A 15,316-nucleotide genomic window follows, 5' to 3' on the forward strand; every position below is an offset into this window, starting at 1 on the left:
TGGTTTTAAAATTAACAAAATCATTTAATTGTAAATAGAAATAACTAAAACATTGTGATTTTTAAATTGTATTTGTAAATGTAATTGTATAATTAAAAAAATGTAAATTGTAAAAAATGTAAAATGTAATAATATAATACGTAATAATATAATGGGTAATAATATGTACGATAATAATAGATATTTACTGTTTTTAAGGTTTGGAAATTATACTCATATACGATTGTTATTCATGTGTTTCGTTGGTAATAATGTCATAGTCGATGTCATACAATTTTTATAAAAGATTTTTAAAAAGTGTTACTCAACCATCTGAGGTATGGAAAAGAATTTAATGTTGGTTAATCTTTACACGGGAAAAAAAATTTTTTGTAAATTGATTTTTTGTTTTTTAAATTTTGTGTAGAATTACACTGAAGAGGGGCTCATACAAGCCTGAAATGCATATGTAATTTACAATAAAGGAATACTTAACCTCAGAGCTGAAAGAAAGTCTACCGTTTGTTAACCATTCGGATTGAAGAGACATATAATAAATATATGAACAGGCATTGTTCTCTGATTGGATCAGAGAACATCAGGGTGTCTTCAGGAATGAGAAGACTGACACTCTTGAAAAGGTGGCTGTTGTTGCTGCCTTTAGCCCTTTTATGTATGATATCCTTTCATCAAGTATCATGAAAAACAAATCTGGGACGAGTGGCAGCAAAGATGGGAATCTGAAATTTGTACAAAGAATCAAGTTCCTTGTGAAAGATCACAAGGCATTTTATTCCAGATATCAAGGAGTATATGTAGAAGTGCTGGTTTTGGCCCACACAAAGTCATGCAGTTCATATTTGAACACGGCTGCTTTAATTTATTTCTTTATACAGAAGAATACTGCATTATGTCCGTCTGAGAGTGTCCTGACTGTGTCCAGCACATCTTTGACTGCTGTCAGATATTAAACAGACTCTTAGCACTCTACTCAATTTGACTAATCTAAATTTCCTGATCCTGTTCGTTGAACCATCTCAGAAACAAAGATATGTTTCAAAATTTAATTGAGCTTATAAAACTCTTAACATTTGCACGTGAACTCACCACAATTACTTTCTATTATTTGTCAACCTTTCCCCAGGGAGTAGTGTGATGTTTACATCTATGTTTTGTGTCTTGTTTTTTTATACTTATATGTCCAGTCAGTGTTATGTATGTGCTATCAGTTTGCATTTGTTAACTTGCACATTCTTAATTCAAATGTATTTAATTTGTCATTTTGTATCTATGCTCATGCATTTGTAAGTTACTGTGTTCCTCATTGTAACCTCTGTACTCTACCTGGTTATGCACAAATGATACTGGAAGAAAAATAAAGATATTATAGGTAAGGTAAGGTAAGCAAATACATCAAAATCTTCCTTTTCAATATTTCTTAGATGGTGCTGTGTAGTATAGTTTTAGTTTACTAAAACTAAAACTCAGTAATATGACTAATTAATGTTAGTGGTGGTGTAACAGTTTAATCCATGCATGTGAAAATTAATATGGTAAATATTATTTTTCATAGATACAGATAAACTAGTTTATTTATCTAATTAAAAAAAATATTCTGCAAGAAAAAATGCAATACAATAATACTGTCATTTCTAACATTTTGGAAAATTAATATTTAGACACAATATATCATAAGGAATAAAAATAAACTGCTATTTAAGAAGAAAATTTAGATTAAATGAAATACAACAATAATATTGATGCTTGAAATGGCATAAAAAATGAGACCCATGCATATTGTTATATGAATATAAAGGATAGATTATACAGAAGTATAGCAAATCCTTTCATTTTTCATAATTCATATTTTATGTACATAACTATGTGTCATATTCACTATTTTTTCCCTCTAATTTAATACATTTAAATGTAGCATAAGTAATATATTTAAAAACTGACTAAGTTCGTTTTAATAGTTTACAAAATGTTTGCAACATTTTATATTTTTGTAATCATAAAACTGTACAAATTCTCTTGTAATTTACAGAATATTTTTCTTTTTAAATACTAAAAACAATATTAGTATTTATTTTAAAAAATTAATTAACTGATAAATGGAAAAATATTTAATACTTGAATATTTGCTTAAAATGCTTAATAAATTAAAAATTTACGTGCAAAAAATTGTATTATAAATTAGAATAAAATAACAGATTTAACTAACAAAAAATTAACTAATTTATTCTAATTTTTAATACAACTTATTAATTCATTAAATATATGAATAAATCAAATTCTAATATAATTCTACCTAATGAACTTTCTCCAGCCTCTCCGGCAGACATTCGAGCGATATGATCGAGACCAATTCTTTCGGCTTCTTCGGTAGCTAAAGTATAAGGTAATTCGACAAATAATATTGTTGCCTGTAAAATGTAAATATTAAAACTTCAAATCGTAAAAAAATAACTAAAATTTCATATAATTTATCCATTTTATTAATACTTAACTTTATAATGAATATAATATTTAAAACATACCTCTCCATTCACTAAATCAATAACCGATTCATACATGTTTACAGGTAACTATAAAAAAATATATTTTAAAATTAATATAGAAATATTTTATTATTATTATTAACAACATAAAAATGATCTCACTAAGTTCTAATAATGAATTGATTAAAAAATAAATAAAACAGTTTATATCATCAATGAAAGCTACAAGTGTAATAAATAATAATCACTGTTCTTGTTTATTTGCATTTGTTGTATTGTCTGTATGACAGAGATGAAAAAACATCAATATGCTCCATCTAACTATTTAATTTGTAAGAAATTTATTATTTATATTAAAAAATTAAAAAAAAATTAGAATTAGAATTAAATGTTCTTAATTTCAGTGTCTCTAATGGCCACCAATAAGCAACCAATAAGCAAAGTTAAGGTGGATACACATCAAATGCTAAGCAAACATTTGGCCAATACTGAGTAATGTAGATGATTTACTCATGACTAATATTCAGTACTTGCCATTTCCTGCTCCTTGTTGGTGAATTGTACTGAATCAAAGGAGACAAATAGGCAAAAATAATATGTGTGGGCTGATGTTAGAAGTAACAAGCATTCACTTATTAAAAATAAAATGAATGGTAATTTGGTTAACATCTAACACTGTTAATTGTGAATACAGCCATAATTGAGCAACTATTATATTTTACTTCTTTACTGCATCCTTTAAATTAATACATACACAATTAAGGAAATTCAGATCATTTTTCATTACATTTTAAGAAGTAAAAGTATTAAAAACATGCTTCATATCTTGTTAAGATCAACTGTAATGAAATTTGGTAAAATTTAATATTTTTTTTGTTAAATATTAGCATCTATCTTCTAAAACTGCATGTAAGACATAAAAATGAAAATTTTCTTTGATACGTGGAAAAGTATATAAATCATTCCTACAAAATTCACGATCATATTTGTTGTTCAGTAATGCATATGAGCATCTCTGTGAATTCTGGAAATTTATACAGTTAAAAAAATTGTCATCTCAACAACAAAAGTTATGACAAAGTAATTTTGAAATAAAATCATCATAAAATGGCACATATGAAAACTATAATTTATCTGTTAAGTCAAAATCTGAAGATAGATAAAACAACAATTAACATTAAATTTGCTGTTAAAAAAAGGGTTAAATATATCATTTATCAGAACATACAGGTCTTCCAAAAAGGATGCTACCAATTGAAATTATTGTAATTATGTTAGTTATTATGCGAAATATTGTAACATACATTAAAACGTTGAAAAACTGTCCAAATTTCACATATGTCCATTACAATTTCTCAATGTGTACACCTTGTGTCACAGCACATATCTGACCATACTCAAATTCTTCCTATGTTTACTAAGGCATATCCGTCATCACTTTTCCCATAGCAGTCATAATTCTATCATTCCTGCAGATTACTCGTGTTGCACAATGATGAGTGATTCAAGCTTTCTGATATAGGTTTTTGCCTTCACAAAACGTCTTTGCTGTTGCAGTCACCATTTTCATTTATGATACTTCCTACACGTAGCAGACCACTAGAAGTTTGAATGTAGATGGGAGACGAAACTCGAACAGTTACTCTATCGATTGATACACATTTTATACCTCTCAGATAATAATTAACATACATGCAGTAATTTTAAATGTTAGTACTCATTTTGGAAGACCCTGTATTCCTAGATATTCTAATTGTTTTACATTAATAACTGCACTTTAAAAATCATTATTAAAAACAATATGTTGACTTTTAATATATTGTATATTAGATATTAATAAATCATTATTGTTTATTTTAGACTTGATCTACAGTGTCAATCAAAGTTTGTGTACTGTTTGTTTTGCTGCTTGTTGTTGAAATATTTAAAATGCTATTTATGGTAAAAAGGGTTATTTATTATTGATGTAAAGAATAATCATCGTTCATGCTTTAATCATACGACAGGTTATTTGTTTAATAATTTGTTATACAGTAATTGTTATCAGATCTGTTCTGTTAATATATAACAAATACAAATAAATTTTTTTATGCGGTATTTATTTTGATATAGTTTTCCTGCTGTAACACCATATGGCTGTACTGCATGAAAAGCATTTTGGTTAGGTTTGGACTACCGTTTCAATTGATTTCTTATACAGTTATAACACCACCTCCATAAAGTTACAATTAGAAAAACACAGGTTATTTTCTTAAATCAAGCCAACATCCATTCAATCCATCCAGATAGCAAAGTTCAATAGTATAATAGTTTGGGAATTAAGGTAATTTGTTGGTTTGATGGCATTTAGTTCTGCAAGAAACTAAACCTTTAGCTTTTGTTTCATCAAGAATGAATAGCTCAACTATCAATTGATGCTTGCCAGTCATCTGCCATTTCTTAACACCAGCATAAACCCATTACATTTCAGCAAGATAATACAAGCATCCATTCCAGTTGCAGTACAAGAAAGTGGTCTCAGAATAACAACATTGAGGTTCTGGATTGGGCAGCATTCTCTCCAAACTTCAATCTGATGGAAAATCTCTGGGAATACTTGTGAGAGAAACACACACAGATAATTATTATTTTACATCAGTTGAACACCTAAAAACAGAATTTCTGCAAGCATGGGAAGCGATAGATGTAAAGATCTTTAAAAAATCTTATTTAAAACATGTCTAACAGAATAATAATAATTAATTAGGTGACCAGTTTTATTTAATTCTAATGTTTTGTGACTTTTATGTCCTTTTTTTTCTAATGTTGAAAACAGACTTACAATGTCTGTGTTTATTCAGCATTAAAAATATAAAACAATTTATGATTAAAATGAGCAAACAATTTGATACTTTTTTGTTGACAATTATCAGTCATTTAATATGCCTAGTTTGCTTGTAATGTGCATTTTTCAAAAGTACTATATTTATGTCGAGTACTGTATGAGTATTATTAATTATTATTATTTTATAGGCCAACATTAAAGAACACATTCTTACCTCGGTATGTCGTCCTTGTGGATTTAATTTTAAAAATACGGGACTTTCATTTATTACACAAACCTGAAATAATTAACTCATTCAATCTCTTGTCTTTATTAAATAATTTTTTTAAAACTTACCTGTTTATGAACTTTAATATCTGATTCGTTGGGTGCATCTCCAGTTGTATACCATCCCAAAAAGTCTAAATCACTAAATACTTGTTTAACTAAAATGCAAATTTAATACAAATTAAGGTGTGCCCATGAAATTTTTTTTAAACATTCTAAACAGCCAATACAATGCTTTATTGTGACATCATATATGCATTATGAATATAATTTTTAATAACTAAAACTAAGTTTAAATATCCAAACATTAAATTTATCAATGAATTGTCAAGAATGTTAAAAAATGGTGTCCATAAAGTTTATAGAATTTTTTTAACAAATAAGTTACTAGGACAATAGTTTAATAGTTATTCTAACTTCATTGATCAGTTGACTTCCCATTCAGTCTGATAACATCAAATACACAATGTTCCATTGAAGTAATTAGTTTTTGGAGAGTTTTTTCATATACACTATAGTTTCTGGCATTTCACAATTTCCAATTTCAAGTCTTCTACATAGGAATACTGTTTTCCATATGCATATATCTGCTTAAACAATATTCTCCACAGCATTTTTTGATAGTCTTCTGACCTTTGTTTGCCACCAATAAATACTATTGGAGATTTAACATGATATCTGAAAGATGCCTAAACTGTGACACTTTCACCTCCTTTCCATCTACTATAAAATTCTTTGGTTCTTTTCTCGAGTCATGCCAATAACTAACCCAACCATCGAGACTGCATAAGTTCCATTTCTTTTCATCATCGAACAAGACTTCTTTCTGTTCGTCCTTTTACGTGTTCTCTTGCCCAATTCCTTTCTGTAATAATGCATTCTGGCTTTAGAGGTAATTGTTTAGTCATTTTAGTATAAACTAGATGTGCAGTTGCCTTCAACTTGTTATTTAGGTTCTTTTAGACACCTTGTCTTAAAAAGCATTAGTTGTTTTTTGTATAGAATAGCCATTATTCATAAATGTTTGCAAAATACATCAATCATCTCTTGATGTCACCATTATTCTACCACAACTAAGTTTAGAATTCCAATTTTCACCTTTCTGAGGTATCTGATATACTCACAAAGAAGATGTTTTCAATGCTTTAGCAATATCATACACCTTCTTTCCTTCAAATTCCATTTTCCAAAGTTTTATAACTTCTTTCTCATTGAACTGTTTCAGTTTAGGCATACTTGTAATCAAATAAAACTTATTTATAAAATACTGACTTCAGATGAAATAAATGTTCTAATAGTAGATTCTAGAATAATTTTAAATGTTGAAAATAGTTTTATATTTATTTTTAAAAGTTTATTTGCTAAGTTACGATAAAATTCCCTAAACTTTTTGGACACACAATTTTAAAAAAAAGATTTATTATTTAAAATACCTCATTTGCAGTACTTACTTATACCTTTCATAAAGTAGTGTCAAAATTCTTTTTGTTTGAGATGCTACAGTTTAGTGCCTTATTTGATTTAGTGCCAATTTAAGCTAAATTCAATTACAAGCATAATAAATTTTCATAAAGTAATTGACACCTCACTGTTGGTGTTACTAACATGATTTTTAATTAAGACATACTTGCTAGTACTTTGGATAGCTTACAGACACCATCTTCAGGTGAAAAAGAAATTGAATATTATTAATTTTTGAAGATTTCTTTTTTTGAACGGACTTTTCAAATTATGTAAGGCTTTTATGATCAATAAATTTTCTTAAATGGAATTGAACAGAACATTATACTACATTAGTTTGGATTTAAAAAAATATATACCACGTTAGTTTGAATGTAAAAGATCATTATACTAACAAGGAAACTGTCAGAGTGTCTTCTAATAAATTTTAATAAAATTTAGTTAATAATTAAGTTAAATTATACAAACTCTATTTTAAATTTGTAGCATTCACTAAAAGTGTTGATCAGAGTTATTAGCAATCAAATGTTGCACTACTTTATAGTAGTTTAACACAGTTATGCAAATTTTTAGAAGTAAAAGGGTTGTGGAGGAAGATGGCAATATTACATTTACAATAAATTCTGGAATTTTCAAAAATGGTTGAAGAATTAATAAAATTTTGTATACTTTTAACATAATTATTAACTAAATTTTATTAATTCTTCTCCTATTTTTGAAAATTCCAGAATTTATTCTAATTAGAATTAGAAACTTATTTTGTTTTAAATGAATATTTGTATTAAATTGTGGTATTCATTTTGTTTTCTAGTAGAACAGATTAATAATATTAAATCTTACCTAATTTATAAAATATTAAACAATGATAAATTAATAATATCAAGTACAGTTATTTATATGAGTACAGAATTCATAATCTTTTGAATCAATTACTAATAACCATAACGTTTATTCAGCATATACAAAATATAATATTTTGTATATGCTGTATACAAAATATACAAAATATTATATTTCCTATATACAAAATATATAGCATATACAAAATATTATATTTCCTATTTAGTTTTGCTGGAATAAAAATAAAAAACTTCATGAATACTTTTCAAATCTGCTGTCATTAAACAATACACGTAACTGCTGACTTATAATGGAAGTCTGTGTCCGGCATTTTAAGGTGAACATAAATTATTTACAAATTAAAATATAATAATAAAACTTTTTTACAAAATTAATTTTGGAAATTTAAAAAAGCTTTTCTCAATTGCATTTAAGTCAACAATGTATCTAAATATTAAACATTGTATACTCTTCTGTCAAAGTATTTACACTTTTAAAATCTGTATATCGTGTCTATTTTTCAACCATTTTAATGCCTATCAATAAATTATAAATTTTATAATCTGATAATGTTTTGAATATTCTACATAACATTTATATTTTCTAATTTTAATGTTAAAAATAAAATTACTTACATTGCTGCTCTTTTAAATTATAATAATCTTTATCGATAACAATATCGTCCTCTATTCTATCAAATACTAATTCAAATGAGTTCATTATTTCGAGGTTTCGTCCTTTTTGTTTACCAATTAAAGCACCAATAACTGAAATTCCAAAGTTCCATTTCTTTTCATCATCGAACAAGACTTCTTTCTGTTCGTCCTTTTACGTGTTCTCTTGCCCAATTCCTTTCTGTAATAATGCATTCTGGCTTTAGAGGTAATTGTTTAGTCATTTTAGTATAAACTAGATGTGCAGTTGCCTTCAACTTGTTATTTAGGTTCTTTTAGACACCTTGTCTTAAAAAGCATTAGTTGTTTTTTGTATAGAATAGCCATTATTCATAAATGTTTGCAAAATACATCAATCATCTCTTGATGTCACCATTATTCTACCACAACTAAGTTTAGAATTCCAATTTTCACCTTTCTGAGGTATCTGATATACTCACAAAGAAGATGTTTTCAATGCTTTAGCAATATCATACACCTTCTTTCCTTCAAATTCCATTTTCCAAAGTTTTATAACTTCTTTCTCATTGAACTGTTTCAGTTTAGGCATACTTGTAATCAAATAAAACTTATTTATAAAATACTGACTTCAGATGAAATAAATGTTCTAATAGTAGATTCTAGAATAATTTTAAATGTTGAAAATAGTTTTATATTTATTTTTAAAAGTTTATTTGCTAAGTTACGATAAAATTCCCTAAACTTTTTGGACACACAATTTTAAAAAAAAGATTTATTATTTAAAATACCTCATTTGCAGTACTTACTTATACCTTTCATAAAGTAGTGTCAAAATTCTTTTTGTTTGAGATGCTACAGTTTAGTGCCTTATTTGATTTANACATATCATTGTCAGATGTACATGATCGTGAATGATACTTATGATAAAAACATTCAAAACAAAAATTCTGTCTACACCAAGAACAACAAATAAATGCTGCTTTTTTTAAGAGGTATCATCAACACTTTTTTCCTCACAACGTGAAGAACTTGCTTCTCTTGACAGCATTTTTTGATTATAAAATAATTTTTCAAAATAAGTTTTACTACACAAATACGTCTATTCGTGTGGAAATTTAGAAACGAACTGTTAAAAAGTGAGTGAAAAAGAACTTGGATAGAAATCCTAGTGATAATTAGATCGGTCACAGTTAGTGATAACAATTAGATGGGAAAGTTGACACATAGGTGTCAAAAATGCGCTGTTATTGTTAACAAAAGTATAAAAATATTAGACTTGGAATAGTAGAAATTGATTTAAAATAAATAAATAATAAGAAATAAATGAATGAGTAAATAAATAAATACATTATAAGTATTTATGAATTAAAAAAAAATTATACGCGAGAATCGAACCCAAGAACTCAAGCTTATAAATCAGACTCGTTACCACTCTGCCACAGGACACTCGAGTAGAAGTACGTATAATTTATATATAAAGTGCTAACAAAACTTTAAGTTTGATTTTCTCGATTATATTTGAGTATTGCACTTTAGTATTTTACAGATAGTACACTCACATGGTGTACTACCTCTACACCAAAGATCATCAAAATCCGTTACCCCAAAGCCGTAGGCTCTCCTTGTGAGTCAAAACCATTAACCTTATTTAAATTTAACTCACTGACAAATGCATTGACTAATTAAGCTTTTCCCAAACTTTTACTATAATGAAATACTTCACAAATCCTGAAATTTTAACAGAACATCTTGGTTACTTTGTAGAGTAGGTAGATATAAATACAGGAAATCTTCATTAGTTTGAAATTCAAGGGATGAAATAATTGAGACATCAAATTATCCGATATGCATATTTCTATACAATATGCCATTTGGCATATTGTATAGAAATATGTACAAATTTATCAAGGAAAATTTATAGAAAGGAAATTTATCAAGAAAATGGAATATGGCTACATATACAGAATGCTATTTTCATTAATTAATAGTAATATGAATAAATTGCAGGTAAATAGCATGTGTCCAGTAAGAACCTCACAAGTTGCCAGATAGGTTTTATAAAAAATAAAGCAAAATTCCTCGAAATTTAGCCCAAATTATTTTTAAAGTAGCTCAAAAAGTAGTAAGTTACCCAAATGCAGTACCCCAGAGCCTGCAAATATCTCAATCTGTTACTCTAGCCCAATCTCACAATCCCAAAACCCAGCCATATTTTATGAGATAAGAGGAAAAAAAGGTTATTTCATGGGTAAGTTGACACTCTGAACCCCGTATTTACCAACACAAGTTAGAGTTAGAATTAAATCTCGAATTAACCAATCATCATTTGCTTTTCTTTTAGTATGTAAGCGCTCCTTGATTAACTTTTAACTTTAACTCTAACCCGTGTTGGCAAATATGGGGGTGAATGTATTACTGTAAAAGCAAAGCCATGTTAACCAGATTAGAGTTGTTCTTGGTCTATTGTTCTCTTACTGTATGTAGGCACTTTGATCTAAACAAACGAGTTAACATACACAAGATACAGTTTGAACAGTATTATCAATTTGAATTTCGGAGTAGCCGTATTTTGGTGTCTGAGTTATAAATTCTCTTGATATCAAGCACAATATTAAAAGCCAAATTCTCATATCTGGTGTAGTGTCAATTCTGTTCCTGTACTTTGATTTGATGAAACATAATTTAAAATCTTGCTTTGCATAAATACTGTATGTCATTGTAAAAGGAAGCAGAAGAATAGTTTTGAAGTCAAGAAACCCAATAACTCACTATCAAGTTCAAAAAGTCTAAATAGTGCTTTTCCTCTGAATAGCCATTTTACTTCAGTATGTAATAAAAGTGCATAATATGCACTACGTACAGAAATAAAGAAAATTTATTAATGATGATTTTTCACAATGTTTAAGACACATTAAAATTAAGTTTAGCTCTTGGAGTGTCAAAACATTGAAAAATGCAAAAAGTGGGTCAAAATTTGACCAATCATCATACTTTCCCTACATTATATTCTATAACAGCCAGGATAATAGTATTCTAAAACAAAACCTGTAAGACATGAAAAGCTATGCAAGTTATGCTTCTGTTATTAATTTGTATTAATTAGAACCTGTTATATGATTCTGATTTGTCTTTGTGCAATCTACCTCTCCCGGAAGTTTGTATACGCTTAGCCAAATTATCCTATATATTTTGCTTATCCAAAGTACAGTAAGACCCCGCTTAACACAGGGGATGTGTTCCTAGACAACAAAGTGCTAAGCAAAACAGCATTAAACGAGGCCATTTTAACATAGAGTAAATAGGGATAGGGGAACATGCAACCAAAAATAAACAAATTTTAATTTTAAGTTATTTTTATATTAATTTGTATAATAATATATGTTAAATAACACAAACATATGCACACAGAAATGTATAACAACATATTTAGTTCATTTTTTTCTATATTAATAGTTCATTTTTTGTGACAAAGTCCTGACTTTTCTGAAATTCTTGTTCTTTTGCAATAAAGTTGTGAAGTTTCATTTATCACTTTTTTTCTTTCCTTAAGCAAATGTCAGTAGCAGAAGATTGCATCCAAAACGTCTCATTTTGCTTTTGCACTCGTTTCAAACTCTGGATCATCTGCTACAATTTGATCAATGATTTTAGTTATCTCACCAAATTTTTATTAAGAAAATCTGTGGGGAAATTTTTTGAGTTCTTCATTTTCAGAATCTCTATTTTCCAGTTCCACATGAATTCCATGTTCTGCCAGTTCTTGAAATTCGTCGTTGGTAAGGCCTCACCAGAAACCTGCTGTAACACCTCAATATCCTGCTCATCTATTTTTCCTAGTCCTGCTGTACCAATTAGGTTGAGTTTGATTAACCTAACGATACAGCGATAGGCTCTTCTCACTGATAATTCTTAGATACATTCAGTCATAACTTGTTCCACACTTTGTTTGTGCATTTATCAGTTAATTCTTGCCAAGCGAAGTCGATATTTCCTATGACATCCACAATGATATATTTTTTCCAAAATTGCACCAAACAAACGTAGATTTAAAGAAAGTAACCTTTTTTCCACCTTTTACTGATTGGTTTGTGTTCACAAATAGTTCATATTATATACGAATCAATGAAATGCCGCGATAATTTAAATCGATGTAAATTTTGAGCTTTATTTAAATTTCAAGAATACCGCGTTATATCGAATCAGCGTTAAGCAGGGTCTTACTGCATATTAGAAAATTATTTAATTAAATATCATAACTGGCATAAATGCATTTGTAAATTATTTCAAAGACAAAATATACTCATATATAATTTAAGTCTAACAATATGCACAACCACAGTTAATAGAAGGTCTTTCAAAATGAATACTACCATTTTAAATTACCCTAATTATGTTAATTATTATCAGATAGTAGGTGATGTATACCGATCATAGAGTAACTGTCTGAGTTCTCTCTCTCGTCTGTCTCGAGTAATTCAAACATTGCATCATCTATTATCTCAAGGAAGTGCTATAAAAAAAATGGCAGCTACACCACAGAGAAGGCATTTTGCATTCTACAGTATGGAAAGTCAGAATCACTCATTTTCATGCGACATGAGCTGATGAGCTGTGGAAAGAGAAGACAATGGATATGTTATAGAAAGCATAGAAAGAATTTGAGCTATGTGCGTTGTGATGTGAGGTGCATGTGTTGAGAAACTGTATTGGGCAAATGTAAAACTTCAACAGTTTTCAATGTTTTAATCACAATGTTCTTGGATAATAATTAACATTATCACAATAATTTAAAATATGATAGCATTCTTTTTGGAAGACCTTGTATAATTGACAAAAGGCTAATGGTAGAATGGCAAAGCAAACATATTAACATATAAACAATACAGAAATTAGATAACAATATAGAAGAACAAAATAACCAAAAGTATGTAAAAAGAACTTTCTCTGTCCAAGTTTGTGTTTGACTTCAGCAGAAACTTCAAAAATTTCTTATTTTCTGTTTACATTTATGCTGTACAGGTAACCCCCGTATAACACGGGAGTTACGTTCCAAAAAATTGCCGTGTTATGCGAATCCATGTTATACGAAACAAAGAACTAGTGCAAAAAGGAGGGTTAGATTCCAAAAATTAAAAAAACATGCTGTTAAATCCTTGTTTAGATTGGATTTATTATTCATTTTTTTTCATAGGTAAAATACTTATTTATTATTTAAGTAAATATTTTACCAGAGGATTATTCATCCTATATGATGATCTCAGCATGAGCATCATTAACTAGTAACAGGTTTTGGGTGTGTTCGTTAATAGCGGTCGCTCTGCAACGGGAGTGAGCTGCTGTTTGTAAGCATTTAGGAACAACAGTGAAAGAAAGATTGCAGCGCCCACACTATCGACAGTATCGTGATGGAGGAATCCATAATTCTAAAATGAACTTTTAGAGGCAAAAGAAGAGGCAAAATTTTACAATTCTTGTAAAATTTAATCATTAAATGGATTATTTGTTGAAAGAGCATTTAAAGTAGCCACGAAAACAATTAGAATGCTCGCGTGGAATTATGCAGAGGTATAAAAGAACGCATCCTTTATTACATTTCATGTTTTACCCAATTCCCGAACCGTTCTATAAAAGCACCGTGTTATACGGGAATGTTTCCAATTCTCGAACCGTGTTAGAGGGAATCCGTGCTATAGAAGTGCCGTGTTATACGGGGGTTACCTGTACTTTATGTATTTGTGTTTTTGGCTTAAGTCTATTTTATTTTTAAAACAGTTGAAATATTGTCCAGCTTTCCTGATGCTTAGCATATTTTAAAAAGAACATATTACTGAAAATAACAAATATGTCACCTTTAATTATGACTAGCAAAGGGACCTTAAGGTCTCAGAAATTCAGTTTGGAATGAGACTTCACAGGTTAGTAGTATACCTCAAGGGTGTCCACCCAGAAGAATTGGAGAAAAAGGGTTCTAAAGTTTTAAGTGCAGCTCATATACTGGTCGATTTTACACTGTGGTAGCATAGCGAAATGGCTGAGTCTATAGAAAACTTGCTTGCCACATGGGTGATCTAGATTAGATCCTACTTTCAGCTTAACTTTTTATTTTTTTTATTTTTTAATTGTTTTAAAAATTATAACAACTTTTAAATAAAGTTGTTATAATTTTTAAACTTTTAAATAATACTTTTTAACTTTTATTTAAAGTTAAAAAGTATTATTTAATGGCTGGTTAAGTGCCTTATAGGATGTGGGCACTGGATGTGTCCCCAGCCGGCGTTGTAATGACCGTCAATGGTTATATAGTTAGCTTCTATATGCTGGAAGAGGAGATCGAACTGGAGGTCCGGATAGCGTAACTGGCATCACATCTGCACGGTAAGCAGGAGTTGTGGGTTTGAGTCCCGCTTCGAGCCGATTTTTTCTCCCAGCGGTTCTAAATTATTTAAATTAATTAATTTATTTATAATTATTAATGTTAATAAGAGATGGCTCCTAACGCTTACCTCTAGAGCCAAATTGGTTACGTAATTCATTTAGTAATTAGCCTTAAACTAGCCCGATAGATTTTCGGCATTCGGTTGGTGTTATAATTATTAATGTTAATAAGAGATGGCTCCTAACGCTTACCTCTAGAGCCAAATTGGTCACGTAATTCATTTAGTAATTAGCCTTATACTAGCCCGATAGATATTCGGCATTCAGTTGGTATTTACCTTGTTATAATGTTTCATGGTAAATATAAAAGCTTCGGCTTGAAGAGGATTTCTTTGGAAGTGAAATTCACTGCGAAAATGGGTCTTTTGCCTTCC

General features: G+C 28.9%; 1 protein-coding gene across 1 annotated transcript in view; it reads right to left on the minus strand.

The window, feature by feature from the left end:
• Nucleotides 1–15,316, minus strand: part of LOC111640851 (COP9 signalosome complex subunit 6-like) — a 32,666-nt gene that overhangs the window by 16,490 nt on the left and 860 nt on the right. Inside the window, exons 2-6 of the mRNA XM_023386929.1 lie at nucleotides 8,508–8,639; nucleotides 5,641–5,729; nucleotides 5,519–5,581; nucleotides 2,520–2,567; nucleotides 2,291–2,405 (exon numbers count right to left, since the gene is read on the minus strand). Of these exons, the coding sequence (XP_023242697.1) occupies nucleotides 2,291–2,405; nucleotides 2,520–2,567; nucleotides 5,519–5,581; nucleotides 5,641–5,729; nucleotides 8,508–8,639 (447 nt within the window). The remainder of the gene's footprint in view (nucleotides 1–2,290; nucleotides 2,406–2,519; nucleotides 2,568–5,518; nucleotides 5,582–5,640; nucleotides 5,730–8,507; nucleotides 8,640–15,316) is intronic.

Source organism: Centruroides sculpturatus, unplaced genomic scaffold, assembly GCF_000671375.1.
Source record: "Centruroides sculpturatus isolate CEXI.00-Female unplaced genomic scaffold, Cexi_2.0 scaffold163, whole genome shotgun sequence".
NCBI lineage: Eukaryota > Metazoa > Arthropoda > Arachnida > Scorpiones > Buthidae > Centruroides > Centruroides sculpturatus.